General features: G+C 39.7%; 1 protein-coding gene across 3 annotated transcripts in view; it reads left to right on the top strand.

The window, feature by feature from the left end:
• rgs3a (regulator of G protein signaling 3a) overlaps positions 1–26,781 on the top strand; it is a 126,636-nt gene that overhangs the window by 30,140 nt on the left and 69,715 nt on the right. For 2 of the 3 annotated variants that reach the window (XM_063890376.1, XM_063890378.1), the window contains 7 exons: positions 6,635–6,702; positions 17,440–17,521; positions 18,243–18,348; positions 18,576–19,011; positions 21,099–21,138; positions 21,985–22,292; positions 23,572–23,649. In XM_063890376.1, the coding sequence (XP_063746446.1) occupies positions 6,635–6,702; positions 17,440–17,521; positions 18,243–18,348; positions 18,576–19,011; positions 21,099–21,138; positions 21,985–22,292; positions 23,572–23,649 (1,118 nt within the window). Of the gene's footprint in view, positions 1–6,634; positions 6,703–13,456; positions 14,305–17,439; positions 17,522–18,242; positions 18,349–18,575; positions 19,012–21,098; positions 21,139–21,984; positions 22,293–23,571; positions 23,650–26,781 lie in introns of those variants that run through there. The other variant, XM_063890377.1, reaches the window with a different exon arrangement.

Raw genomic sequence — 26,781 nt, 5'->3', positions numbered from 1 at the left:
CTGCATTGCACTTCCTACTCCTTTGACATTGTCAGCCAAGTACATTTCACATAATCTTTTCCTGTCAAACAAATGCTAAAACTAAGATGAAATCCTATATTCTGCATTAAAATAATTAAAATCCATGATGGTCATCCCTTAACATCTACCATATATTTTAAAAACTGTCATAAACGGTTTGAATATCTCGTCTTTAAAACAGAAAAATATTTGTGACTGCTTATTGTGTTAGCATTCAAATTTATTTATTTAGCTGAAAAACATACTTCTTGTAAATGATTGTCCTAACAAACATATTTATTATTTCTTGGGATCTTGCATAAACAAATTAAATAATAACTGAATAGTACAATAAACAGTATAGGATTGTTATAATTACACCTTTGCTTCGAAAGTTGGTTGAAGATATTTGTAATGTCACCAAACTATTTTTTAGTATGTTATGCTTTGCTTGAAATGTCTCTTTCTCAAGAAATTTGCCATTTAACTGAGATCAGAACCTGCAAAAGAGCCTGAACTTATGTCGCGAAAGGTCAGATTCACCCTAACAGAAACTGTATTACCAGTGCACATGAGCAGCATGTTCAAAGACAACATAAAGTATGTAACTGTGGTGGCTCAAGACCCTGTTCACACAGGATTAAACGTATTTTGTAATGGTGAGTGATCACTATATTCAAGAACTTTTAGTTGACAGAAATCATTTTTCCATGTGTTGATGTGAATGTTCAGAGACAATTCTACCACCGCCTCAATGAAAATCTGTTTGTTTCATCGCATGAATCTCTGCCATCTCCCAAACAGCACAGTCTTTGATCTCCAGTGGGCGGACACTTCCAGCTCGTTAGGGTCAGAGGCAATGAACCTAGGCGACTCAAAGTCGTGATGGACACGAAGTAAATTAGAATCAGCTTCCTGACGGGCATGGCAAGCCTGCAGAAGGTAGGCGGAACTAAGTGGGCACGACTGGCGGGGTGTGTGACTGCCAATATGTGGCGCGCTCATGTGAAAAACAAGCATGTTCTCATCCTGCCCATTCCAAGTGTCTCTGTTTGGCTGATATATTCACATCATGTGTCACAGCACACCCTGACAGCTCTGTGTAGGATGACATGACATTCTCAAGCAGAGAACAACAGAACTAGGAAATCTGTTGCATATGTAATACAGGCATTAACACATTACATTAAAGTAATCGATCTTTTTAAGTACCAAGATTCATTTTGCCTTGGTAGGTTTTTTTTTTTCTTTCAGTTGCCTACAACAGCATTTTAAGTTAATTGCTTTCAGTTTGAATAGCCACATTCCCTATTGTTGCATCATAACTAAGCCACTCTTTAAAAAAACATTTTAATGAGGTCAGGCCCAGTAAATTATTCTGCCCAGTGACAACTTTTTTCTTGCACAAAGAGGCTTGTACACTGAGGGTAATGGACCAGCAGCAACTGTATTGCACTCACAAATATAAATGCCACGCCAAACACTTAGTATAGCTCAGTGTGGAAAGCTCGGTTGAAGACTAAGAAAAAGGCAGAACTTGTTTGCTTTTCTAGTAAAATGTATCATCTTTGGTTATTTCTTACTTCTTGAAACAACTTGCACTGCACAGGAGGAAAGGGTATTGCAGTGCAAACATTTCTTCTATTATAATCAAATGATGATCCCAATTAACTAGAAGTGGTTATTGATTTGATTGGAAGTACTGTTCAGGCTGGAAAGTAATAATAAACCACAGTCTTTGATTATGTATAAGCTCATTCTATTGAAATCCTTGTTGAAAGCTTTATAAGGGACAATCACGCAACACTTTGAGTGACCAGACCGCCGACTTAATCCTTTCTAACCTCGCTCAGGGAAACAGGAAATGAAATGCTTCATTCACTACTATTAGGGGGCAGAAGTCATGGTGTTGACTTGTTCAATGTGACATCATTCAATAAATAAGTCAGACGCTGAGGGGCTGTAGATGTCCGACAGTGGCACGGCACAAACATCTCTCCTACTTGCTCTGTGTTTTAAATTTGAATGTTGCTCTTGTGTCATGTTGTCAGATTGCTGGTGGTGGTGAGCAGGTAAATAATTCATAAACAAAAGGCATTCCTCTCAGGAAATAAACTGTGCGGTAAGAAGTACAGTACATTGTCTGTTCATTTATTTACATATGTTGGTATTACAACATGCATGTTTGTCCTAGTTTCGTGCCCTCGTTTTTATTGTCCTATTAGGGATGCATTTGACGCTTATTATAGTATGTTTTTTTTTAGTGTCAGAGCTTTGATGATACTTTTAACATATTCTTAGGCTTCATGTGTGGTGCTGTAGCCACTGGATTGTAAAATGGAACTTGTATATAATTTTGATCATTTTACAAGCATCTAGACACAGAAGGTACCCTCTTTATATCACAAACCACACTTTTCAGACCTCAAATCTGGTTTCATTACTTTGTTATGACTTTTTTGTTAGTTTTAGGTAAGCAACTACCAGAACAGCCCACTTACCTCAGAAAATATTTGAAAACAAGACACACAAGCTCCAGAACCTGACCGTATGTCTTTGCTTAGGTTTAGTCAACAGATCGTCAATCTTTCACTAACCTCAACCAAAAGCTACCAGCACCTAATAGTCTCCAAACATTTTCCTCTGAGATTTCAATTGACAAAATGAATCTTCTAATTTGTACATTTGCTATAGAAGACATCATTTATCACCTTTATAATCCTTGAAGAACCACCATTAATAGCCACCAGAAACATCGTGTCTTGAAAAACCTGTTCCCCATCCATCATGGATTTTATTTCTGCCTTTTGGTGGCCTGGTTAGTCTGTTAAGATTGCCCAATGTTACACAACCAAACTTGGAAGCTGGTATCTCATTTTAATTTAATTGACAGCAATTGGTATCAGAAGGGGCAAGACGTCTCTTATTTGTTTGCTTAAGTTTTCTTTTAGCCAGCCCTATTTGCCAATTGTGCATTTTAGATATATGATCAAATGATATTTTGGAACCCTGTACAAGCCGACATTCTTGCATGATTATTGAGTTGATGGTTTCCTTATGAGTATATCATTTAGTCTGTCATTTTCATTTAATTTGTTGAACCAAAATAGTTAAACAATATCTGTTTACACTATTCTACACCAAGCGTCAGTCATGCTGCATAATTCAGAGAATCTGGTGGTTTGTACTGGAGTGTGTATTTGTTTTGCTCATGTGGTTTTGTGCCCGTTGGTCGGTGTGTAGAATTGACTTGTTCAGAAAGAGGTCAACTCTTGCACTCAGGCCTGTTTTACAACATTCCACTCTAGTCGTTCAATAAATTGACAAAAAGGACTGTGCAGCAAATTTTGAAAAAAGCTTGAACAACAACAATAGTTGTAGGAAAACATTCAACTCAAGCTGGATATAAAATGCTCTCATAAATTAGATGTATCGTAATATCAAAGAAACTGCCTTGATATATTTACATTTAAGTCTTTTTATTAAATTAAATGATTTAATATACAGTATGTCATTTGTCTTTCATAGCTGGAAGCACAGAATACAGTTGATGTACTTCATATTCATAAAAGGTGAAGTTATTATTAATAACTGTAGCTTACAATGTACTTGCAGCATTTTACATTATCTATAATTTAATTAACTTAACTACTTTGTTGAGACATTTACCAACGTATAGAGCTATATGTTACCTTCATTTGTAAGTACTAATGTTGACTGCTGTTTATTGTGTTTGAACACTTAATTTTGTTAATGTTCCCTACTTCAAACTAATTTAAATTCTGTCCTCTCAGCGTTTTGAAGTTAAGATCCCATCTCTTCCACAAAGCACCTTGTCATCCTTTCATTACTTATAGAGTGTGTTAGTTCTTGGTGTCACCGATTTAAACAATAATTTCTTGATGCTTGAGGTGATCTTAAGAAACCCAAACAGTGAAGTGGAGAAAATCCCCTCCCATCTTGGCTTTTCCACCCTCTCCATCAAGTGTTTATTTGTTTGTGGCCGACAGGAGGTGAAAAGAGGGACTGGATGTCAAGTGAGCGAGTGCTGCAATAAGAGACCCGGCAGAGTCGAGTGCTTTTTTTTGTTCTGGCAGATCTGAGACTGGCTGACCCAACTTCAAAAGACTGCCAACACCTTTTGAATCCTATTATTTACTCTTACCTTTTGCATGTCTTAATTGTTCTTCTCCTCTTGTTTTTTCCTGTACAGTTCTATTGTCCGTCTTATTTAATCTTCTCAGTTTCTTCTTCGAAGTACATCCTTTTTTTCATTCCCTGAATTTGTCTTCTGTATGCTTTTCCCACTGTCCACTATTTCCATCGCTCTTTCATTCCCTCCTTTTCCTGTCAGTCGTGCTGGATGTTTCTGGTTGCCAGCTGCTGTGTCTCTCCCCTCTTATGCCCAGAGTTACTGATGTCTTACCCACACAAAGGGCTCCTCTCCTGGGCTTATAGCCAGCCAGGTTAGCCCCTCTCTTGTGCTGGACCCCTGGAGGTTTCAGATTCAAAAGTGACAGGATTGCTTTTTTTTTTCTCAAAGAGCCTTTAGGCTACCATAGCAACTGCGACTATGGGATTGGGCCTTTTGCTCTGGGGTTAAATGCTCTTTAGAGTTACAGAGGAAAGTAGAAACTCTGTCCATAAGATTGCAAGATGCTTGATTTTCCTTTTCTGCTTGTGGGCTGTCTTTAGTAGACTACAGATACATTTTTAAAACCCCCCCTCTTGTTTGCTCTGTTGGGTGTTTGACGTTCACTCTGCAGATGCAGTTTGACACTAGAAGCCTGCTTTCACTATAATCTGCTGAAGGGGAAAGTTTCTCTGTGCTCAGCTCAAATATGAAATGAGGAGTGTAGCCTAACACAAACTATAAGTAAGCCAAAAATGATAGAATCATGCACAATACAGTGTGGTGGGTAAACTTAAAACATCTTTTTAAGTCATTTGTCATTTTGTGGAAAACAATAGAAGACTTGAATTACTATTATTATTGTTATACAACCAGTAGAAAAAATCTGGAGGATCTCTGTTAATAAAACATCTGTTGTTGGATGTGCATGTGGTCATGTGAGGAGATTTTTAAACTGTATATAAACAATTTGGGTCACTAATTTAAATTATAGGCATGGGTTAACTCTCATAAACCGTGCTGGACCCAGAATGATCCATCAATTAAAATTCCTTTTAATTATAGAACAAAATACGGTCCAGTAACAGCTATTATGAACTGCACATTTATGCTTTGTCTAATCTGACATTCCTATTGACATTAACAAAATCGTTTGTCAGTGCCTACTAATATTGTTGGGTGGGTTGGGTTCAAATACAACTTGGTTATTGTTAAAAAGCTAATGATTTTGGTTTGGGTTACAGTTATTACTTTAGTGGACTTCAGTTAAAATGAGTGTACTTTGTCGTCATGGTTAGGATAAAATAAAAATAAACAAACACCAGTCTCCCATGGCAAAGCCCAAACTGATGTTGTTGACCCACCAAACCACCCAGACCTCTATTCTATGCAGTCATCCAAACTTCATAACATCACGCAACTTCCTCTTTGACTCCCAATGGACGAGCCATAATTACGGCCGCTGCTTGAGGACTTTGTCACTTCCGTGTAAACATAAGTTGTTTTGGGGAAATAGCTAAATTACTGATGCTATCATTTATTTTTTCATCTCTTACAAAAGCATGTTTTACTGTCAAGTTTTGTGTAGTCCTTTTATACTTTTATCACAACTTTTAGTTAAAGAATACAAATGATTTGCCTGAATTCTTGCAATTTTGTTGTCTTGTATTAATATTGTATTTAAAATGACTAATTTAAAAGAATATGGACATGATGCATTATTTAAAATGTCTTTCTTCAAACCATTTAAGTACAAATTTTAAGGCTTGTTTTTGTTTTAACTCCAACAGCATCATGTATATGTATTGTAGGAGTCTAGAAAACCAAGGGATCAGAGGATAGAAAACGGAAGGAGATAGTGGTTTTTAGGGGGGGATAGTGGAGTTGGTGTTTGTGAAGTTGGGGAGTCAGAAGAAAGGGGGAACACGTAAAGGATAGACGTATATATTGAGCGAACCATGTAAACAGAAGGAAATGTAGAAAGAAAGAGGGAAAGAGGGAGATCTGCATTGTGGCCCAAAGCTGAATGCAGCCTTTATGAGCAATAGTTAAAAGGACACTGAGGCGTGAGTCCCTGTAACCATAGCAACTTCCCAGGAGCCCTGTGACGGACGGATAATAGAGTAAGAGAGGAGTTCCTTTTCTCTTCTTCACCCCTCCCTCCCTCCCTCCTTCCCTCCCTCTCACTTGTTCTCACTTCCACTCCTCTCTTGGGCAGTTTGTTGGATCCCTCGCATCTTACGGGATTTTCCTGACTCTGGCTGACTGTTTTTTGCCTTTTATGTGCGCTCTGAAGTTTGAATCGCAACGCTGGCGTAAACTGCTCCAGACAACTGTTGCCATAATTGCTCCTTGTTATCTTTCTGAGTCACTTTTATGGACTCTCCGAACTATTTGAGGACTTTATTTTTGTGCATCCAGAAGGCTGTTTTGCGTTGGCACAGAGCGAAATGTGCTCCAAAGGCACTGTCTCAGCCCGTGATTCCTTTGTCTACATTTCAGAGGCTGTGCTGTCAAACCATGGTGCTGCCCCCGAGACCAATCGCCCTGAGAATATGCAATGCTTAACAGTAAGTACAATCAAACTTTTCTTATTTTCTGTGTGTGCATGTTAAGCTTACCATGCTTATACCCTTGACTTTTGCTGCTTTGTGTGGGTGCAAACCAAATATTTAGGAATTTTATGCTGTGGATGTGTGTGCAAGTATCTATTTACTCTATTGATGCAATTGTTTATTAGACATTTCGGTGAGTACTTGTCGGTACAGGTGTATAACTTATTAATTTATTTATTCATTTCCGTGTTTTTATTTATTGCGCTTGCATGTGCGTGCAACATAAATGGATAGGCCTGTGATAAATACACACCAAGTAGTTGACCCGTGACATTGCACCATGTCCAACAAACTCATCATGCATAAACATGCCTTCAGTAAGATATTTACTGCATGGATTCCATGTTACACATTCTCAGAAACCATAGCAACTAATTGAATCATGCGTTGGAGCTTTGAGCGGTGAATGGAGCAACATGCCTTTTCTTGAAAGACAATATTTGTCAAAAAGCTCTCTTGCATGTGAGTCACATGTGGAGCAGAACTGTGCAGTTGATGGGAAGATGTTTATTTTTATCTGCTCTTTATCCGTCCTTCTTTCATCCCATTTCCACTTTATGGACTATAAGATAGCCATTAATTCATTAAAAATTAATGTGGAACACCACTTAAACTGTTTACAGAGCCACAAGAGCATGACTAATGATACTTTTATCCAATTATCAACTTACTTTTGGAAACGGTGGTTATTATGGCCATTATTTGTTTGAAAACAGCAGCAATATTGAAACCAAGAACAGGAACAGAAGACGTCAGCAATCAACTGTATCACAGTAAAGTTCGGGAACCATAATGGATCAGCAAATGGCAAAAGTAGATCTTTGTCTTTAGTGGATGTTCCCTGATTTTCCTTTTTGGGAATTACACTGCAGTCCCTGTCACTGCTTACCCTGCTGTTTGCTTTCGGAGGGGTGAAGACCTCATTGACATTTGCCTTTGCCAGCAGCTTCTTTTTACCAGCCAGCATTGAGCTTCACTCAGAGTGTGTACCAGTTACCATACGTACTAAATTCCATGTACTACAAGAGGTTCATGCTATCAAGCCATTCACATTGGGATTAAAAAAAGCAATTCTCCTTTACTTTGGCTTGTTGAAGACGTCCATCAAGAAAACGTTGAGATAAAGTGGCATTACGCTTACAATTCCACTCCCCGCCTAACTGCCTTTGACTTTACATTTATTTTGATTGAAAATAGGGAAGTGTTTTTAAACTTTGACTGCAAATATAAAACTCAAGACAAACTAGATAATGTGTCCTCTTCTCAAATTGCTGCCATTTGTCAATTTGAGTCTTATTATATGTGCTAGTACTTTGTCCCCTGGATTTAAATTAAGATTTCCTTTGACTTATCCATGCAAAGTGGCACTGCCACAATGTTGCTAATGCAATACAGAGAAACAGACATGTAGATATTCAAATATAACAGCTTACTGTCTTTGTTTCCTTCCAGAGTCACACTACAGTCACACTTGCCTTGTTTGGTATAAATGCTGCTTCTTTTTGCATGCTTTTGTTCGTACTACAGCTGCGGGGCAGAATTGATTCCTTTATGGTTTACTAATCCAACTGGAACCTGAGTTGGCAAATTTCCAGAGGAACGTTCATAGAAAAATGACTCCGGTTCCGTTCCCACACGATGCCAACATGGATAATACTTGAGCTTATTCACATATACAGGTTTCAATGCATGTAAGACTGTGCCTATATTTAGATAGGGCAAGCCCTTATTAAAAGGCAGAGGGAAGAAGTCAGCTATCACAAATGAGGCATGTAGAATCTTCCCTTCATGTGTGTTTCTGTGATGCATCATTTGTCTCGTGTACTCTGGAACTAGATACTCCTAAATTGATGATATGCTTCAGTGTGAGGAGCAGGCTACATGTAATAAGAAGACCAAACACTAGTACTTGAAAGGAAGGGTATTAAATACCTTTCAATCCAACGCATTCTTGCCAGATTTTCCTACATCCCATTGTCAGAAGACAGGACAACACTTCCGCATAAGCAGTAGTCTTTTAAAATGAGTGACAGACCACAAGTAGAGAGACATTTGAAACCACAGCTACTGCTCACAGCCCTGCAGCCTGCTATGACAGAAATGCCCCTGTCTGCTCCAAATATACAACTGACAAACAAGAAAGAATATGTATTCACACTCGGAGGAAAACAAGACAATGAAATGTACCTCGCTTAACCTTGTGCTTGTGAGTTATAATGACTAATAAAGCTTTCAACAGTTCAAGTTTGATCTTCTATGTGGTTTTACAGTAAATACTGTTAAATAATCATAATTACAGAAACAGTTGGCTATGGGTTGACGACATTAAGCCTCTGGTGGCAAGGGGCAAAACTTCAGGTGCTGTGTCGTAGCCAACAAATATCCGTGCCAAGATTGCCTGTTCCGTGCTTTGGTCATTTTTTTGTGGAAGCATAATTAGTTACAATTCTGAAAAAGTATTTACGACTGGATTGCTTCACAAGTGGCTCTAAAGAAACATGTTAAGTTAATTAAATACAAAATCCTCGTATGATAAAACAAGATTGCATTTCAGCCAAAAGCCTTTTGCCTCTTTGACCCTACACACAAACTGGTTAACTGCATTCAAGCAAACCTGCTCAACCGTGATTGGTCAATGCTATTTGACATTTAACCAAAAACGGAACACTTTACTTTGCCAAGTCTTGCCATATTTTTATTAAACACCATAAATAATTATTTATAGTTGTAATTTAGGGGAAAGATAATCGTTTTGACTTAGAAGCTTGGAGTGGGTGACAGTTCAGCCTTTCCAACAGATCAGTTTGTCATTGAAGAATATCCGGGTTGCTTTTGAAACCCTCCAGGATGTTAACTCAGTGGAAAGTGGTGGTCCTATGGAGCTTTACTGGACAGGATTAGACAGAGGAGCTCACTTTACCTTCACCTTTCACACGCTCTTTTTATTTTTACACACAAGGCAGGTCGTACTCGCAGACACACAGGTTAGGGAGTGCTTATCTCACAAAGCGCTGAATTTGACCCTGTGCCTTCCTTAAGTGCTTTGTGTACCTGATACCTAATGCGGGTTATCTCAGGCTAAATGTTGTGATGTAGAATTTCAATGTTTCCTATCAGAACCACAATCCAGTATGTGAAGAGTTTGAGCAGCTCTTAAAAGCATGTATAAGGTGGAGAAGGCTGTCATAATGTGGAGACGCATTGAGATGGAAAAGTTTTACATCCGTATTTGTGAATGCTCCTTTCCTCTCCTTCCTCTCCCCTCCTTCCTCTCCCCTCCCTCCCTGCGCGTTCTTGTTCTCTCTCTTCCCCTTTATCTGCGGGTGAATCAGAGTAACAGATGATTGTGCGGTTTGTGTGGGACAGTCTCAGGGGGGAGTTAAAGGAGGGGGGGAGCACATTCACAGACTAAATTAGTGAAGAATGGAAAACCTTTTAGACTTTCTCTTCTTTTTTGTACCCGTTTTCTGTTGCCTTGTCCTTGTTCCTTTCCAGACCGCTGCTTATTTCCTCCTTGAGTGTTGTGGCCTCTTCCTCCTCCACCTCCCTTTTCTCCCCCCCGCTCTCCCTCTCTGTCACCCCATGGCCATAACCCCCTCCACACAAAGAGCTCTGTGGTATCATTAACTGCCCACTCTCTACCTACTCAAATATTTTTCAGTGTTTGATGATGGCCTTAAACCTAATAATTTCAATGATTTACACAGAGCGTATTGAAGGGAGTTTGGACACTTCAGATATTGTTGAAGGTAACACTAATGTCCACACAGAAATATCCCCTTTAGAAGACCACAAGGCTGTTTCAAAAACATTTTTATATCCACTGCGTACACTTTTGCAATCTTTCCCAGGAGGAAGTGATGCTGTGAAACAAACGGATCAAGTATCTCAATCTGAAGTGAAAGAAAGTATTTCAAATCCTTAAAGTCTGGTGTTCCTGGGGTTTGCTTTTTAAGAACTTGTACGAAGAAGTTGTTGAGATAAATTCCATAATAGTCGATGGAGGGATTTTGGGATGTGAAATGACATATTTCCCTCAGATTTAGGACAAACATCCAGTTAGACACACGAATAAACTGATAAGGAAACACATTTTAAGCCTTAATTCATCTGCTATTGATGGCAATTTAACACACATAATGACCTTTGGGACAGACGTGGATGTAAACTTTAACTATACAGGGACGTTGCCCTGTTAGAAAGGATCCTGATGAAATGTTTGAGTATCTTTAAAATGTGGAATTAATGTTTCCTCTCTTTGACCAATATTCACTTTAACCAGAGATGACATGCGACACAACAGTGCTTTATAATCTTTGATTTCAGCAATTACCAATTTTGTTTACAGGCAAGGACATCTGTTTATGTCACTGGCCGAGAGCAGAGACTTCATGAATATTAACAATAGTTGCACCCCAGCCAAAAAGTCTCCCTGCATCACTTTGCTTGTCAGATAGCATTAGCTCCTAAATGGTGTCTGTGAAAACGGGTCTGACACTTCTGTCTGTTGGGAAAGATGAGAAGGATGAGGGAGGTTTGTTGAAAAGAGGACAAGAGATGGATGGATTTTCTGGCCGGCGTCTCAGAATTAATTAGAAACTGGTTAGTTTTATTCATTTAAAGTATCGTTTTTGGGGTATTTTAGTCCCTGGCTGCTTCTAACCCTTGCATTTTCTCTACTAAATGTGTAATGTATGAGTACTTATCCCTGTTCCATGCTGCTGTTCAGTAGATGCACATTGCTGTAGTTGTCTAGTGTTTATCTTGCTGTAAGGACTGTTGTGGTTCAGGTGGTAGAATGAGTCATCCATTAATCTTGGGGCGGTTTGATCCATGACACCACCTCCACATTTCAAGCCCCGAACACCAAAATGCTCCAGATGAGGAAGCAAGCGCCTAACATCGCAGGTCGGCTGTCATTAACGTGTTAGTGTGTATGCATGGGTGAATTAAAGCCTTATAAATATCCTAGTGGGCGGCATGGCTGTCTGTTAATCCTGCACAAGGTCTAGAATAAAATATCTACACTGATGTTGACTCACTTTCTACTCATTTTATTATGGTTCATTTCCGATGAATCCAAGTGACTTTGATAGAAGTCCCAGATTTTTATTCTGTCTAGTTTGTCATCGATATGTAGAGTTCTTCAAAGTGCGCTTTACTTTGCACCTATGAAGCTCTACATTTAGACTAATATTGATGCATGAAGCCATGGTGCTGCTTCATTTGGTTAGTTGTCATCTTACTGTGTCATATAAAGCCGCGTCACCTTAAAATTGTTGTAACTGTAGCTATAAATCCACATGCAGAGATTTAGAAGTACAACTTGAGCTGTGACCCTGAACTTGGCCATGTGTCTTCAATGGCTCGGAAGACACCTCCTCCTTTGATAGTTGTCTATTGAGGTTAGAAGGAGAGTGAGAGAGGGGGAGGGATGGAGAAAGAGTGAGAGAGAGATCCCACACTGCTAAACACCAGATTGGCCTTGTCTGGCTCCTAGACCAGCTTTTCAAACTCTTCTTTCACTCCTCTCCCTAAGACATGCTTTCTTCTCTCCCTTTCTCCTCTCCCTCTAATCCGTCCTTCTGCCTATTTAGAGGTGAACAGCGCAGCATGAAAGAGAGAGAAAGTGTTTTTTGTGTGCTTGACGGGTAACCCTCGCCCTTTTGAAAAGGCAAACAGGGAAAAGCTGCCATTACGACTGGCATGAAGGGATCTTAAGACAACGGCCTTTTCTGCCACTTTATTAGCACTGTAGAGACTAGTGCAGCACTGCTCCTCTTTCACCCCTCTCTTTCTCCATCACTCCTCTGTCCATGTTTCATTCCATGAGCCTGACATCCAAAAAGCATGCTGGGTAATTAATGGGGTTGCTAGGGGTTAGACTGGCCACTGTTTTAGCCGTAGTTTAACAGGCTTTTTCCTGCTCTGCTGCTGAGGTGATTGTTGTTATGTTCTGCAGATTGCCTCCTCTTTCCCAGGCATATGGATATCAAGAGCAAAACTAAAAGTAATGTTTAGATACAGGAAGAGGAGGGGAGATTGTCAAAGGTCACAGACCTGAGAATTTCCCGTTCTGAGCGGTTAGGGGTCGAGGGGGGGCAGCTGAAAGGAAAAGCAGTGGAAATATGGAAGTTGAAAACATAACAAACAAGCATAATGTCTGGATGGAGATTGGGGAGCGTGGGAGCTAAGGTGGAAAACATCTGATGAGGTGTGAAGTCTGATGAGGTGCGTGTGTGTGTGTGTTGTGTGTTACGTGTTGTGTGTTGTGTGTCCAAACAATGCTGCTGTCATTGTCCTATGTTGGGAAATGCGGTCATTAACAGTTGCAATCAGAATCATTTCTGTCTAAAGTGCAAATATGGTCTGTCGTAAGTTTGCTTACCTTCTGAACTAACCCCATAAAAACTCTTTACAATTTCTCCCCGTCTGACTTGTGTAACCTACATTAGTCACTGCAGTTTATATTTGCAAAAGACCGAGAGCTATAGCACCTCTCACAGCTTCAGTGTGGACTCAGGAAGCAAACTGGCCTTATCGGGGGCAGACACACAAAGCTGTCCTGGCTGTGGGGTGGCGAGGTATGCATAAGCGCATGTGTGTGTGTGTGTGTGTGTGTGTGTGAGGGGGGGGGTGGCGGTAGGAGGCACTTCCTCCTATTCTTCTGCTGTGGAAGAGTTCCCATGAGCGCCCCTGCCAGGAGCTACAGTGTGGCCTGAGCAGGCCGAGCCAGCGCCAGTCTCGCCTACATGACGCCGCCACACACTCTCACAGCCGAGCTCAGGAGCAACTGAAACTGCTGCTGCTGCTCAAACCACAGGGTGAGAAGCGCGACTTTGGTAACAGGATAGGAATAATTTGAGTGTGAAAAGTTGAAAGAAGTAAGAAGTTGGGAGGATTGAAGTGAAGTTTCAAACAAGCCAGGAGGAAGACATACAGTAGTGGAGTGCAGGTACAGACGCAGGACTGAGCTTTATTGACTGGAAACTTTAAAGGAACCTTGAATGGATAGCACTGCAGTTGGAGGTCAGTGGCAGAGTGACGCCTACTTTCAAGAAAGGACTGTTTCCAAGAAACTTGAATTTAAATTAATTTGTGGGAAGTGGCCAGTTTGGCTGAAAAAAATCTCCAAGGACACTTTTTTGTCACACTCGACAGATTCCTGTCTATTTTCCAGCAAGGTGAGACACCATATTATTATCTAGAGACACAATTCAACCTGACTGTCACCTGGAACCTCGACATTTTGAAAACTTCAAAAGGCCACCGCCAGACATTTTTTGGATAGCTGTCCCCGTTGAGATGATTCATAACACACTTAAGGCCACCCAGCCATCGGAGCACAGCCCACGGAGCACACACTCCGCCGCACAGAGGAGGCTGTGGAGATACTCGGGCTGCAGGAGGGCCGGACAGGTGGAGAGTCACCGTCGCAGCGTGTGTGTACTGGCTGCAGACTTGAACGGTGGAGAAGGACATAGAGGAGGAGGTGGAGGGGTGATACACACCATCCACGGGCTGTGCCACCTCTGCATCGGATGTAGGCTGCCTCAGGTGTGTCTTTGTTACAGAGAGTAGGGGACGGGGGGAAATCAATCAACCTGGGATTGAAAGTTTGAAAACAATCTTTAACAAATGCTTTCATAATTAATTGCAAAAGATTAATTACATTTCATAAATCTTCACCACTGAAGTCAGCTGTCATCGTGTCTGAAAACAGAAAAGTGCATGCCTAAAATATCTGTAGATATCTGTGTTTGAACATGTGAGATCCAAATAGTTAGCTTTTACTGTACAGCAGAAAGGAATGAGTGGCTGTAAGAGGCTGTGTGTTTTCTTCCGAGTCAGGAACAAGCTTTTGTGTCCTCTGCATTATTTATAGTTCACATAGTAATAGGAAGATAGCAGGAGTGAAAGAGAGGAGAGACACATCTGCTATGATATGAACTGATGCCACTCTCCTTACATAAGACCCTTTCTGCACATCTGCGTTGCATAAGAAATGAGGAAAAACACATTTTAATACAAATAAATGATCATTTCATTTATTAAGGTGGCAGAACCTTCAAAAAGGTCCAAGATACAAAAAAAGAGGGTTTACACGCCAAAAAAAACAGCCTTAAAATGTAGTCATGTGTATGATGTGATGTCCTAGTTTTTGAGAATACCCACTTGATATCATTGCTTAATCTTATACATATAAACACTGTTTGGTGATACGTTTCATTTAGTTTATGCTGGCCTGTCTGCAGTAAATATAACCTTTACAGAACTGATGGAAAATAGACACGACATGTTTTGTATCCATCAAATCATCAGACTGGCGTGATTCATGCACTGTCTGAAAGCACGGTGTAGCTCGGAGGCATGAATGTGAAAAGGGGAAAACTGTCCCACAAGCATGAACACATACTGTTCACACCAGATTTTCCTCCTAAATTCATGACAAGAAAGTTAAATTCTTGTAAATTAGTCTAGTCAGTTCCTCCACAATCTGTTTTGATTGAATTAATCAAATGAGTGATCAATAAAGCCATGCTAATACAATGTAAATATTCATTTTCATTTATACATCTTAAAAGTCCATGTCAGTACTAATTTCTTGCATTTTCCCAGGCTAGTCTCCTCTTTTCTTCAAACATGGTAAAATAATGCCCCTGATTTTATTCAAAGTGAAAAAAGGAGCATGGGACTGCCTCTCCCAGACCAAAGGAGTCCAAGTGGTTGGACTCAACTCTGCTTACAAATTAAATGAACGCTGAAAAGGCTCAGGAGTTTGGATGAATCGGCCCAATTTAGGCAGCTCTAAGAGTTCCCCTGAAAAAAATAAAAAAGGACACAAACAGCTTTCCATTAAAACGCACAGACAGAGATGGACAGAAGCAGATGGAAAAGGCGTGATGGATTAACTTCTGTTTATTTTGTGTCACAGTCTTTGCTTTTCAATATTTTCTTTGACATATCAGTTTTCAAGCTCATCCATCAAACTGCTCTATGCCTGCTTGTTGTTTTTCTGCGTTAATTCCACTGAACGTTTTCTCTTCATACCATCTGTTCTATTGGTCTATGTCATCTAAAGTCCCACTCCCCTATTTACCCCTTTTTTAATCTTTTTTTTTAATATCTCTTCTATCCTTGTTTATTATCTTTTCATCCACCTACAAGTCAGTTTCTGTTTATCTTTCATCTCTACTTCTGTCACACTGTCAAGGCAAGGAGGATTAGTGTACATCCAGCCATCTTTAAAAGAAAAATACACAGCGCAGAGCGTAAATCTTTGCCAATGCAACACGTTAATCAAGTTTCTAATATCTTTTTAAAGTAGGTGACAACGTCAACATGCTCTCTGGAGAATGACAATTATTTAGCAGCGGTGTCAGAGACTGAAACCGAGAGATTTGAGAGGAGAAAAATATGGTGAAAGAATTATTGCCCCAAACGCCGTGACACAGGGCACATAAAATCATTGGACTATACGAAACTACAATTACATCCGACATTTTAGGGTCGTCATAAGCTTCAGGCCCCTGAATAGTCAACGTATTACTGCAAGTCGCTGCATCTGGCGCATGGGTAGACTGTCGACATGCTTCTGACCAGGACTCCCTTGTCTCTCAATAAGCCTAATAAAGGATAAATAAAAGAACATGTTTTACATAATATAGCAGCATTTTCATGTTTCCTCTGAGCAAAACAGAGCAATGAAAAAGAATTGTGCAGTGGGGGCGGTGCGTGTTTTAGTCCACTGGTTGTCAGCAGATGACATGGAAAGTGAGATGTTTTGGACGGAGACTTTGTTGACTTTGGCTCAGACTCTCTGGCACAGGTAGCGAATGTTTGGCGACGCAGGGTCAGAGAAAAAGAGAGACAATGGGAAACAGCCATCAGTATTGTAAATGTGCGTGTGCGTTGTGTGTGGACCTGAAGAACTTGATCACGCGAACAATGTTTTTAATCTTTATTCCTGACGGTTGCACATTATTCAGAAGCAAGGGTTGCACTACTATAACATTGGGAGGCTTTCACCTTAAAAAAACGTTCTTTACTATTCCGTGTGCAACCGTTTGATTTTATAAGTAACATATGATCACAAAGAAATATAGACACATAAAAACAAAAGTCATTTTGGTGCAACCCTCTGACAGATCACATGTGACTTAATGGTTTACAGTAAGCAGTTACTTGCTGAAAGTATTTGTGCTGTTTTGGGTTTATAAACAAGTTATATTATTACTGATACTACCATGGAAAAGTTTGAGCAGTCTACATTAACATTACTCAGTTACTCTCAGTGTGTTCCTAGCTATGAATTGTCAAGTTTTTGTGCAAAAGAGGCTTTGTGTGTGTTTCCACTGCAATTCTTTTTAGTGTTTAGCTATACACTATTCAGAGTATAGGTCTGATTTAAATTGCTTTCAGAGGATTCAGTTTATCCCAAACTGCGGGACAATGAGCGCCTCTCCTCCATTTCTTGTTTTTCCCACTAACAGCTAATTGGGTTCACTGGGAAACTGCTGCCAGGACAGTTTTAATAGAGGAAGTAGAAGCAGAACACAAATCTACTTAATCAACTGTAGGAAGGAAGTTGATTATTATGCCAGCATGCTGCTTTTCGTTCCTCGGGTAGTGAGAGAGAGAGGTCCCATCTTCTTATCACGACATGACCGTGTTTGTGTTTGTGTTCCGCAGGTGACCATCCTCCGAGGAAAGGATGGATTCGGCTTCACCATCTGCTCCGACTCCCCGGTGAGGGTGCAGGCTGTTGATCCAGGTGAGTTTTGCATGCACACGTCTGTGTAAATGAAGCTCAATGTTCCAGCGACGTTTGTTCTCCCACTGGGCCTTCAATGTTTGAAGAAGGAACATCTTACTTTGATTTTTACTCCTAAATTTTCATTGCAACTGGAAGGCTTTGTCATTCTCCTAACTACACCTAAAGTCATACTTTTAGAAATGTGAGAGCAGCTATAATCAAAGTTAATTTACCTAAGAAGATTGGATTGTAACACTGTCTGGCTGTAAAGGATTCATTTGGTTTCCACTCTCACGACTGCCAACAGGAGACTTCTAGTTTTTAACAACATTTATAACATGAGCTTGATATAGCACTCTGTCGTACCACATACAAAGATATATGTGTGTTGAAGCAGCCGTCTGAACAGCTTCTAAAATCAGAAATTCTTGATTCTTCATGCATTCTAATTCAGCTTTCAGGGTATATTACGGTTAAGGTAGCCTTATTCCACATCCATTGATCTGAGTTTGACATGTCATCACAATTTTGTCATCTGTGGCCTAGTAATGTAACTAATTTAGCTTAGATAATTACCATATGAAAGGGAATTCCTAAATGAATTTAGCCCTTAAAGACAACAGAGCAGCTTAATATCAGACTAATATTAGATAGACAGTCTCTAACATGTCACCCGCATAGAATAACGTCACTTGAGTGTGCAATGATCTAAACTTTTTCCCTCTCTTCACTGTGGCAGGGGGTCCAGCAGATCAGGCGGGCCTCCAGCACTTGGACACTCTCCTTCAGCTAAATGGTCAGCCTGTGGAGCAATGGAAGTGTGTGGACCTAGCCCATGCTATCAGGTAATGAGTCCAACACACCAGAGGATCATGGGGTCAGGATTGGTGATTTGTCAAGATTATCCAATGGATTAATTTCTTGGAGGATTTAATTTTGGTATCATGATTGACATTTTGATGTGTGTTTGAATACTTGAACAAAACCTGGTGTGGACCAGGATACAAATTGTAAAAATATAGATGATAACTACTAAGATATTGTTGCTCATCATATTTATTTCTCTTTGCAGAAACAGCGGCAATGAAGCCAAACTGGTGGTGTGGCGCACGGGCCCTTCAGCTAAGCCTAATTTCGATGGCCTCATCCATCGGCCCTCCTACAAGCCGTCCACCTCAAATTATGACGCCCCCTCGCCCCCAACCCGCAGGCGTGCTCCAGATCTTGGAGCAAGCAAAACCCCCCCGGCCGTGCCGCCTCTCCCAGCCCACCACCGTGCCACCGCCTCCCGCAGGTTGCTGATCAACGGCTCTGAAGCTGGAATGGGGGGTGGCATAGGTGTTGGGACCCTGGGTGGGTGGGGAGCCCATGGTGGGTCGGCCGAGGAGCTGGATGGGAAGCCGAGACTCCTCCACCACCCTCACACTGCCACGCTAAAGGGGACCCGGGTGAAGGCATCCAACGGGGACAACTACATCATCCTGGCCCCAATCAACCCCGGAAGCCAGGTACCGCAGAGTGCTGGTGGACTGCATCTTCATCATCTTCTTCGTCCTCCTCATCCTCACCTCGGTCATATGGTGGCTCATCCTAGATATGTCTCCTTGCCTTTCATCCCTGGTGCTGATAGATAGAAGGACTGTATGTACAGTATGTCTGCGCCATTTGGGTTACTGCCCTCTCACTGATCTGTGCTTTAAGACACGTTGCACTTCACACAGGTCAGTGTCCTGTAGACATGAGGTAATGCAGGAGCAGACCATAACATGCAATATATGCAGCTGCTAATAATATACATGTATGCCTCTACTATGTGAAGCTTTGTCAATATTTATTTCATTACATTTTACCAATGAATCACAGTTCATATAAGGCAATGCTTATGTATCTAACTTAACTGACCCTAAAGATATCATATAAAATAAAATAAAAATCAGTGCGCTGTAACTCTCAGCTCAGCATTTTAAAAACAAGTAGATCTGGCTTTTGACAAAAAGGAAGAATTCCACAAAAAATAGATATTTATTCAAATAGGTATTCAATTGCTGGTGCATTTCTCAAATCCCGTATCAGAGCATATGAAGGTAAAACAATTCTAATACAGAGCTGGGGCAGGGGGGTTCAATTCCGAGATTAAAGATGCACATATCTGAAGAAAAACTCACAAATTTACAAGAAAGACGTGATTATTCTCTTTGATTAATGTCACAAGCCAATATGCAATTTTTTTCTGAACAGGCCCAATCCAATGCAATGTTTCCTCGTAGTCTTTATGTTGATAATAATATGTTAAATCATTTTATACAGCATGTACTTATTTTTCCATCCAATGACATCATGTATATAAGGTAAAGCTTTGATAATAACACAAATAAAGCACATTTATTCAAATCAAGAAGACTGAACTGAGTTCCTCAGCTAACTGTTACCATTTGATACTAACCAGTTAACAACCTCAGGCTCACCAACATGTTGAACCAAAATATTCTAAATGTGTTTTTTGTTTTTATAATATGGTTAAACCCTAGGTGGATAAAGAACTGATTCTAAAAACATTCTAACAAACTAAATCCTTTTTCCTGTAATATTTAGAACAGGCAGTTAGGTGAAATTCTCTTCCTCTGTGTCCTTCTGTTACTTGTTACTTGTGTTTGTGTGTCTGTGTACCTCATGTCCATCTTCATCTGTGAATGCTTCTCAGGTTGGGGTTCAGTTAAGGGACATGTCAAAGAAATTGTGTAGTGAGCTGTCCCAAGTGACACAATGAGATTGATTTTAAGAATAACAGAAATAGATTCACAGGAAGGAAAATATAAAGTGTAGGAGTGTATATTTGTTTTGCATGGTGAACAAACATTAACTTTCAAACTGCCACCACTTCTGTCCCTAACAAAAGAGGGGGGGAGGGGTTTGGTGTGATTTTGTGGCTAAATATACCAGAAGCCCTGTAGAAATAGGTCAAGTTGTTGACTTATTGCACTGAAGGAATACTTTGTCGTAAACAAATATCTTGGAAAGCCCACACTACAGACATATTTATAAAGAGAAGCTGGCAGAAAAGGAAGGCAATGATATAAAACCCTAACATTTTGTGACTATCCAACCACTAGCTCACTTACTTTCTTAATCTGGACAACGTGTGATGTAGTGGCCATCTTTTCTCCCTCGACTGACTGTTATTTGTTATGACACGGAGAAACCTCTAGTGGCTCACTGAGTCTAGCACAATTCAAATGAACTCAGCTGAGTCTTAGACACTAAAATTCAATGTCAAGTAACAAACCTCACATGATAATGTCCAGTTTGATCCATAAAGACAAACTTGTGGCACAAAAAAGAGAAGGACATTTTGAATAAGGATATGTGTGTTTAATGGCAAGCCTGCCTTTCTAGTCTCACATCATAGAAAGTTCAAATCTGAATTGTATTTGGAGTAATATTTGACGAATGTATCATTATTTTAATAAGGACATAGTGTCTAATGTCATTATGTTTTGGCTTTATTCCATTCTAGACAGAGCTTAGATGTCATTTGTCATTGTGCTGAAGCTAGCCTTTTTAATATTAATGTCATTTAATATTATTCTGCTTTCAGATCTTGAGGCCTGTTTACCAAGACAACCAGGGAACATTAGGTAAGATATGTTATTACTCATACAACATTTTCTTAAAGGCCACAGTGAACTCTGGTGAGTGTTTTGGCCCAACGCCTTTGTTTCATTTGGCTTTGATGCCTCTTTTGTTGGCTGTAGCCCAGAATGTTAATCTACTTTTTTTTACTTGACATTACAGGGTATTGTTAGTTTAATTAATTTGATTAAATTGACTTACGGGTTTGCACCCTGACACAGCCTTAAAGTCAACTTTAGACTCAGATTCAACTTTAGACTTTTTTCTATTTGAATCCAGTTTTCCCAATTGACTTTACAACACACCTTTTACTGCTTACCTTTAACTGGCCAATATAACCGCTTAACATATCAAATGTGCATAAACTGTTGTGTCCAAAATGATCAGCACTATAAGGTAAACAGAAGGCGAGCAGAGGATTTTACCTTGGCGACTGAACACACTCATGTTCTTTTTAGCAACTTTTTCTCAGTGTTTTTCTGGGTAAGGATAAAACTCAAGTGCAGTTTTCTCTCTTCCTTTCGTTGCTCTTAATTTGAGTGTTTTTTTAATTGAATTTGTTTTATACAAATTAACAAACTATATAATTTATTTAGTGAGCTTCTTGGTGTTGCTATGCACATTGTGTTACCGTTCCACAGCCTGGCTATGTTTATTTGTTGACAGTTATGGCTAAACTTCTATAGCTCCATCCTCTTAGGCATAGGCCTACAGATATTAGAGTGGTATCCTCTCATCTAACTCTCTTAGAGATGATTACTGACACTCCACAGTTAGCACCAGTAATGATACTGGACATCATGTAATCTTAGTCTTCACGCTCACCTGCTCACCTTCTTTTTCTTCCTCAGCTGCCAGGTTATACCCGACACGGCAGGCCTCTGGTCCACAGCCCCAGAGCAGTGGTGGTGGAGGAACTAGTAGTGGTGGTGGTGGTGGTTTCTCCAGCCGAACTGGATTCTTACGTAGGTCTAACAACTCTAAGACGACAAAGACAGCGTCCACCTCCACCAACGCCGGTGGACCCAACTACCAGCAGCAGAATGCTAACTTTGCCAATTACCAGAACTGCACCATTGTTCGCTCACACACTCCACATGCCAACTACGGATATGTCAAAGTGGCTCCCAAGATACTCATCTTCCCCATCTTTGTTCAGGTAAGCCAATGATTGGAAAAGCCAGCCAAATGTTTAAAGGTTTTATGCTAAGCTAAGCTAGCTGGGTCCTGGTTGTAGCTCCATATTTAACAGACAGGCAGTGGCTTTGATATTCTACGGTCTATATTCTATTGGTCTAAAACTATAGGTAGTCATGATGCTCTACAAACCAGTCAGACATAACTTTGCAGAACAGTTGGGTCAAATAAAAAAGACATTTGAGGTTGGAGTTGAATTCATTGACCTTTTTGGTTCTGCATTTTGTTTTGCAAGTTTATTTTAAGATCTAAGTGTTTAATATGCACTTATGTTTTTGTGGAGTTTGTTTTTGGAGAAAACAGCACTGTGGACATTTTCCAAACTTATTACAATACAAGGAAATGAGGCTCTGTATTTATACAGATAACAGTCATTCTGTATGATATGTCCACCTTGTTTATCTAAATATAGCTGTGCACAGAAACACTTTTCGTTACATATATTCTTTATACTATGGTAATCAGAATAATATGTTTTCCTGAGGAGGAATAGTCCAAATTAGGAAGCAAAGGCGAGCCATGAGTCATGCAGAACAAAGGATCCCATGTCTTCATATACAGTATACAGGCAGTATACAGTTGCTACAATGAATATATATTTACTGTGCATATGACAATAAATATCTTCAAATAAATGTTTGAACATTTTAAGCTAGAGCAATGCATTCTGCACCTACTGCCACATGTAAAAATTGGCTTCTTGAGTTCTTTAAGTCTTTTCCTGCTTTAAAATGCGAGGCTGTGGTGGTACTTCCTGTTATGTCATATAGAAACATGCAGCTTCACACAGTATGCAAATGTGAAACAGGCATATTGAATTAGCCTACCCTGGACTTAAGAGGAAGTTGCCTCCTCCTGTGTCACCGTTTATATTATTAGTGTATTGTCATTCTCAGACCACATAACGCCGCACAGTTGTTTCAGTTGTGTTCCTCGCAGCAGTAAGACGGCTCACCGTTCAGAAGATCATTTGGATTTGAGTGCAGAAATGAATTTGGTATTGCAACCTCTGGTTTTGCTTTTTAAATCTACAAACAAACAATATTCTTGATTTTTATCTTGGTAACTGCTTAGCCTATTTAAATTAATTTGATGATTAGGCAATGCTTATAGTATGAGTAATATGTGCCTGTGGTCATTAATAAATATCTCTTAAAAAATAATTATGAATAAACCTTAAAATTATGTTCAAAACCCTTCTTTCTTAATCTGACTGTTATATGTCAATTATCTTTTTCCAGCCTCTTGACCTGTGCAGCCGAGCTCTCATCTTATCCGAGGAGATGATACTCCATGAGAGCAAGCACCACTCGCTCAAGGTGAGAGGCAACAGTATGTTCCCGATGTTTACACATGTGTATATCGTTGCTTATGCTTTTGATCTAAGAACATACATAAACAGTCATTTCTTTACAATATAAACGTTTTTGTGAGCTGGTTCTCCGTGTATAAAGCACAGCTTTTCTTTAGCTCTTTCTTCAGTTTGCTCAGGAATTTCAGTCGTTCACTACGGAACATCCAAACTGTAAGCATTATATGATCTAAAACTAATTTTAAGAAACCCAAAAGCTAAAATGAAACTGAAAGGCACTGGATGGAATTTAGTTGATACGTGGAAAGAAAATGCTATTTCCTCAATCCTTTTTCGAAGAGTTTCATAATTTAATTGATACAGAGAGATTGAGGCTCTTTCCTCTCCAGCTTTTTAAGGTTGCAGGAGACACAATGACTAGTGGCAAACATTTAGCTAGTTTGTCACAACCAGTTATGTTGTTTGTTTGTTTGGCCAAAATTGAAGTGACGGTCCATTGACCCATTGCTGATCTTAAGTCAAAGCTTGTGTCTGTTCAAGAGTTATATATGGACCTGCAGAGTGAAAGCTAGTGAGGAGCAGTTTGGGAGTGTCAGAGGAGATGTCTAAACATCTCAGAAGAATTTGTAACTACTCTGAACCATCAGACCCATGAGTCGACGAATGAATGAATAATTGATTAAAGAGTGCCAAAGATCTAACAGAGAGAGAGAATATGTTTTATAAATCAAAGGAACTTGTGGCTCTCAGAATATATTAATGATTCTTTCACAGTTTTTTAAACTCACCTTGCATAATCTGCATTATATATTAAGAATGGAAAAGATGCAATATAGTTGTATAAAAGGTAATAATTCTTTTTTTAAGTTTTAAAACATAGGTTTGTATTCTGTAACAAGTACTTTGATGTTGCAGGTGTCAGAAACAGTGGTGTTTTATGTGCTTTACCATTTTGGGCAGGGGTGCCCAAACTGCGGCCCGTTGCCCATATTCATATGCCCTCAGCATATTCAAAAAGTATAATGGAATATGCCCCCCACCTGAAACTTGGGCTTTTCTTATATTGTAGTTTTTAAATGTACATGTAACAGATATTACACAGTAGCATTCATGTGTTAATAAGACCACTTTTCAATAAATTCAGATAATTAAAGCTGAGAACATTTTCTCACAAATCTCAGTTGATAAAAAAAACCCTAATAACTTATTTCCATAACAAGCTTTAATTACACCCTCCATATACCACTTATTATGAGCACTATGAGGCTTCTTTTTTAAGAAATGAGCTGCCAAAAAAACCCTATGGGTAGCAGTGCTGTAGGTCGTGTTTTTACTTAAATCATATTGAAGTATGAAGCATAATTTACCTACATTTGATTGACTTTGCTAACTTATAACTGAACTTTTGAGGCAATATACCTCACCTCTACGGAGGCGCCCCAACCTTCATATATTTTTCTGTATGTGGCCCTCAGTGAAAAAAGACTGGACACCCCCTGATGTTATTCTATAAAATATTACTATATTCTACATTTATTTACTTTACAAATATTTGCATTATCTTGATAAATGTCCAGCTGCATTTTCCTTAAAAAGTCAAACTTGTGACACAGGTCAAGTTAATGTTTTGGCATAAACTGAAATAAGAGAATGGAGATGTGTTTCAGAAATTTGAGGACTTTGGAATCAGTGTTGCAACTCATGGAATCCTGTCTGACATCAAGGAGAACAAGGAATGATAACTATTTTTAAGAATTAAGCTTTTGCTGCAGTTCTTTAACTTCCCCTGTCAGATAATATTTGCTGTGTGGTGACTGCTGGCATGAAAGGTAATCTGGTCCCTCTCCGGGGTCGGTCATAAAACAAATATTAACAGCCAGTGTTGGTCAGGAGGGTGTTTCTCCACACTGCTTTGTGAGCGCTATTTTTAATGATCAGTTAGTGTTGTTCCAGCTTTGAACCTTAACTCACCACAGTTGTGTCAGACTGCCAGGAGGCTAACACACAGGCTCTTTTGTTCACACTTAGATCTACCACTTTCATTATGATATCCGAACGGAAAATAATGAGCACAGCATTGCAATAACTTGATATAATCTAAACTGACATTTGAACAAAATGGAATTTCAGTGGATTAAATAACGGCAGTAGTTCAAAGTGACACTTGGCCATAACAGATTAAAGTGGATTAAGTGGTGTGAACAGTGAATAGAGAATACAAAATGTCATGAAAGACAGTTATTATACTGTATGTTGGCAAAGTCCTGGTAGGTCACCGGTTCAATTCCCCAAAAGACCAAGGGGGCCTACACTGCTCACTGGGCGCCGTACTTAATGGCAGCCCACTGCTCCTAACACTAGGATGGGTCAAAATGTCCCGTCTGTGGGACAATTAAGGGTATATTCTTCTCCTTTCGTTATTATTCTGGTTTCTACTCAGATGTAAGTTAGTTTTATTTAACATTTGTTATTCTCAATCAGACAAAAAGGTTGTGTTTGTAAAACCGTCTGCGCACTTTTCCACATTATGTGTATGCATTTAAAGTGTGTGTGTGTGTGTGTGTGTGTGTGTGTGTGTGTGTGTGTGTGTGTGTGTGTGTGTGTGTGTGTGTGTGTGTGTGTGTGTGTGTGTGTGTGTGTGTGTGTGTGTGTGTGTGTGTGTGTGTGTGTGTGTGTGTGTGTGTGTGTGTGTCTGGTCTGTCTGTCTTTGTGTGATCATTCTCTGCTGTGTGCCTTTCACTTGTCACTTTGTCCTTGCTCTGTACCCTTCCTTACATCCTCTTCCACCCACTCAAACCCACACACACACACACACCCACCCTCACCACATACTGGTGTTATCTGAAATACCCACTCTGCTTTTTCCCCTTTAAGAGGAAGCCACCAAAGCAAAAGCATTGTTTTGAAACATTGCCCATCTACTACAATTACTCCCTATGCATGTTATGCGGCATGAAAGGACAAAGTGTGTTTAGTCTTTTTATACTCTTATATGTCCTTTTTTTAGTTAATGCTTAGTTCCTTCATTATTATCAGTGTTAGTGTTTTACTGGCATGCCTTGCTCACTGAGCCAGATTTCAATCTGAAGTTTGTGTGTTTGAGGACTTTTAGGAGTCTGTACTGTTACTAATTAGATTA

The sequence above is a fragment of the Eleginops maclovinus genome, chromosome 8, assembly GCF_036324505.1.
Source record: "Eleginops maclovinus isolate JMC-PN-2008 ecotype Puerto Natales chromosome 8, JC_Emac_rtc_rv5, whole genome shotgun sequence".
Classification (NCBI taxonomy): domain Eukaryota; kingdom Metazoa; phylum Chordata; class Actinopteri; order Perciformes; family Eleginopidae; genus Eleginops; species Eleginops maclovinus.
The sequence above is the reverse complement of the archived record's forward strand: the minus strand, read 5'-3'. Positions and strand labels throughout refer to the sequence as shown.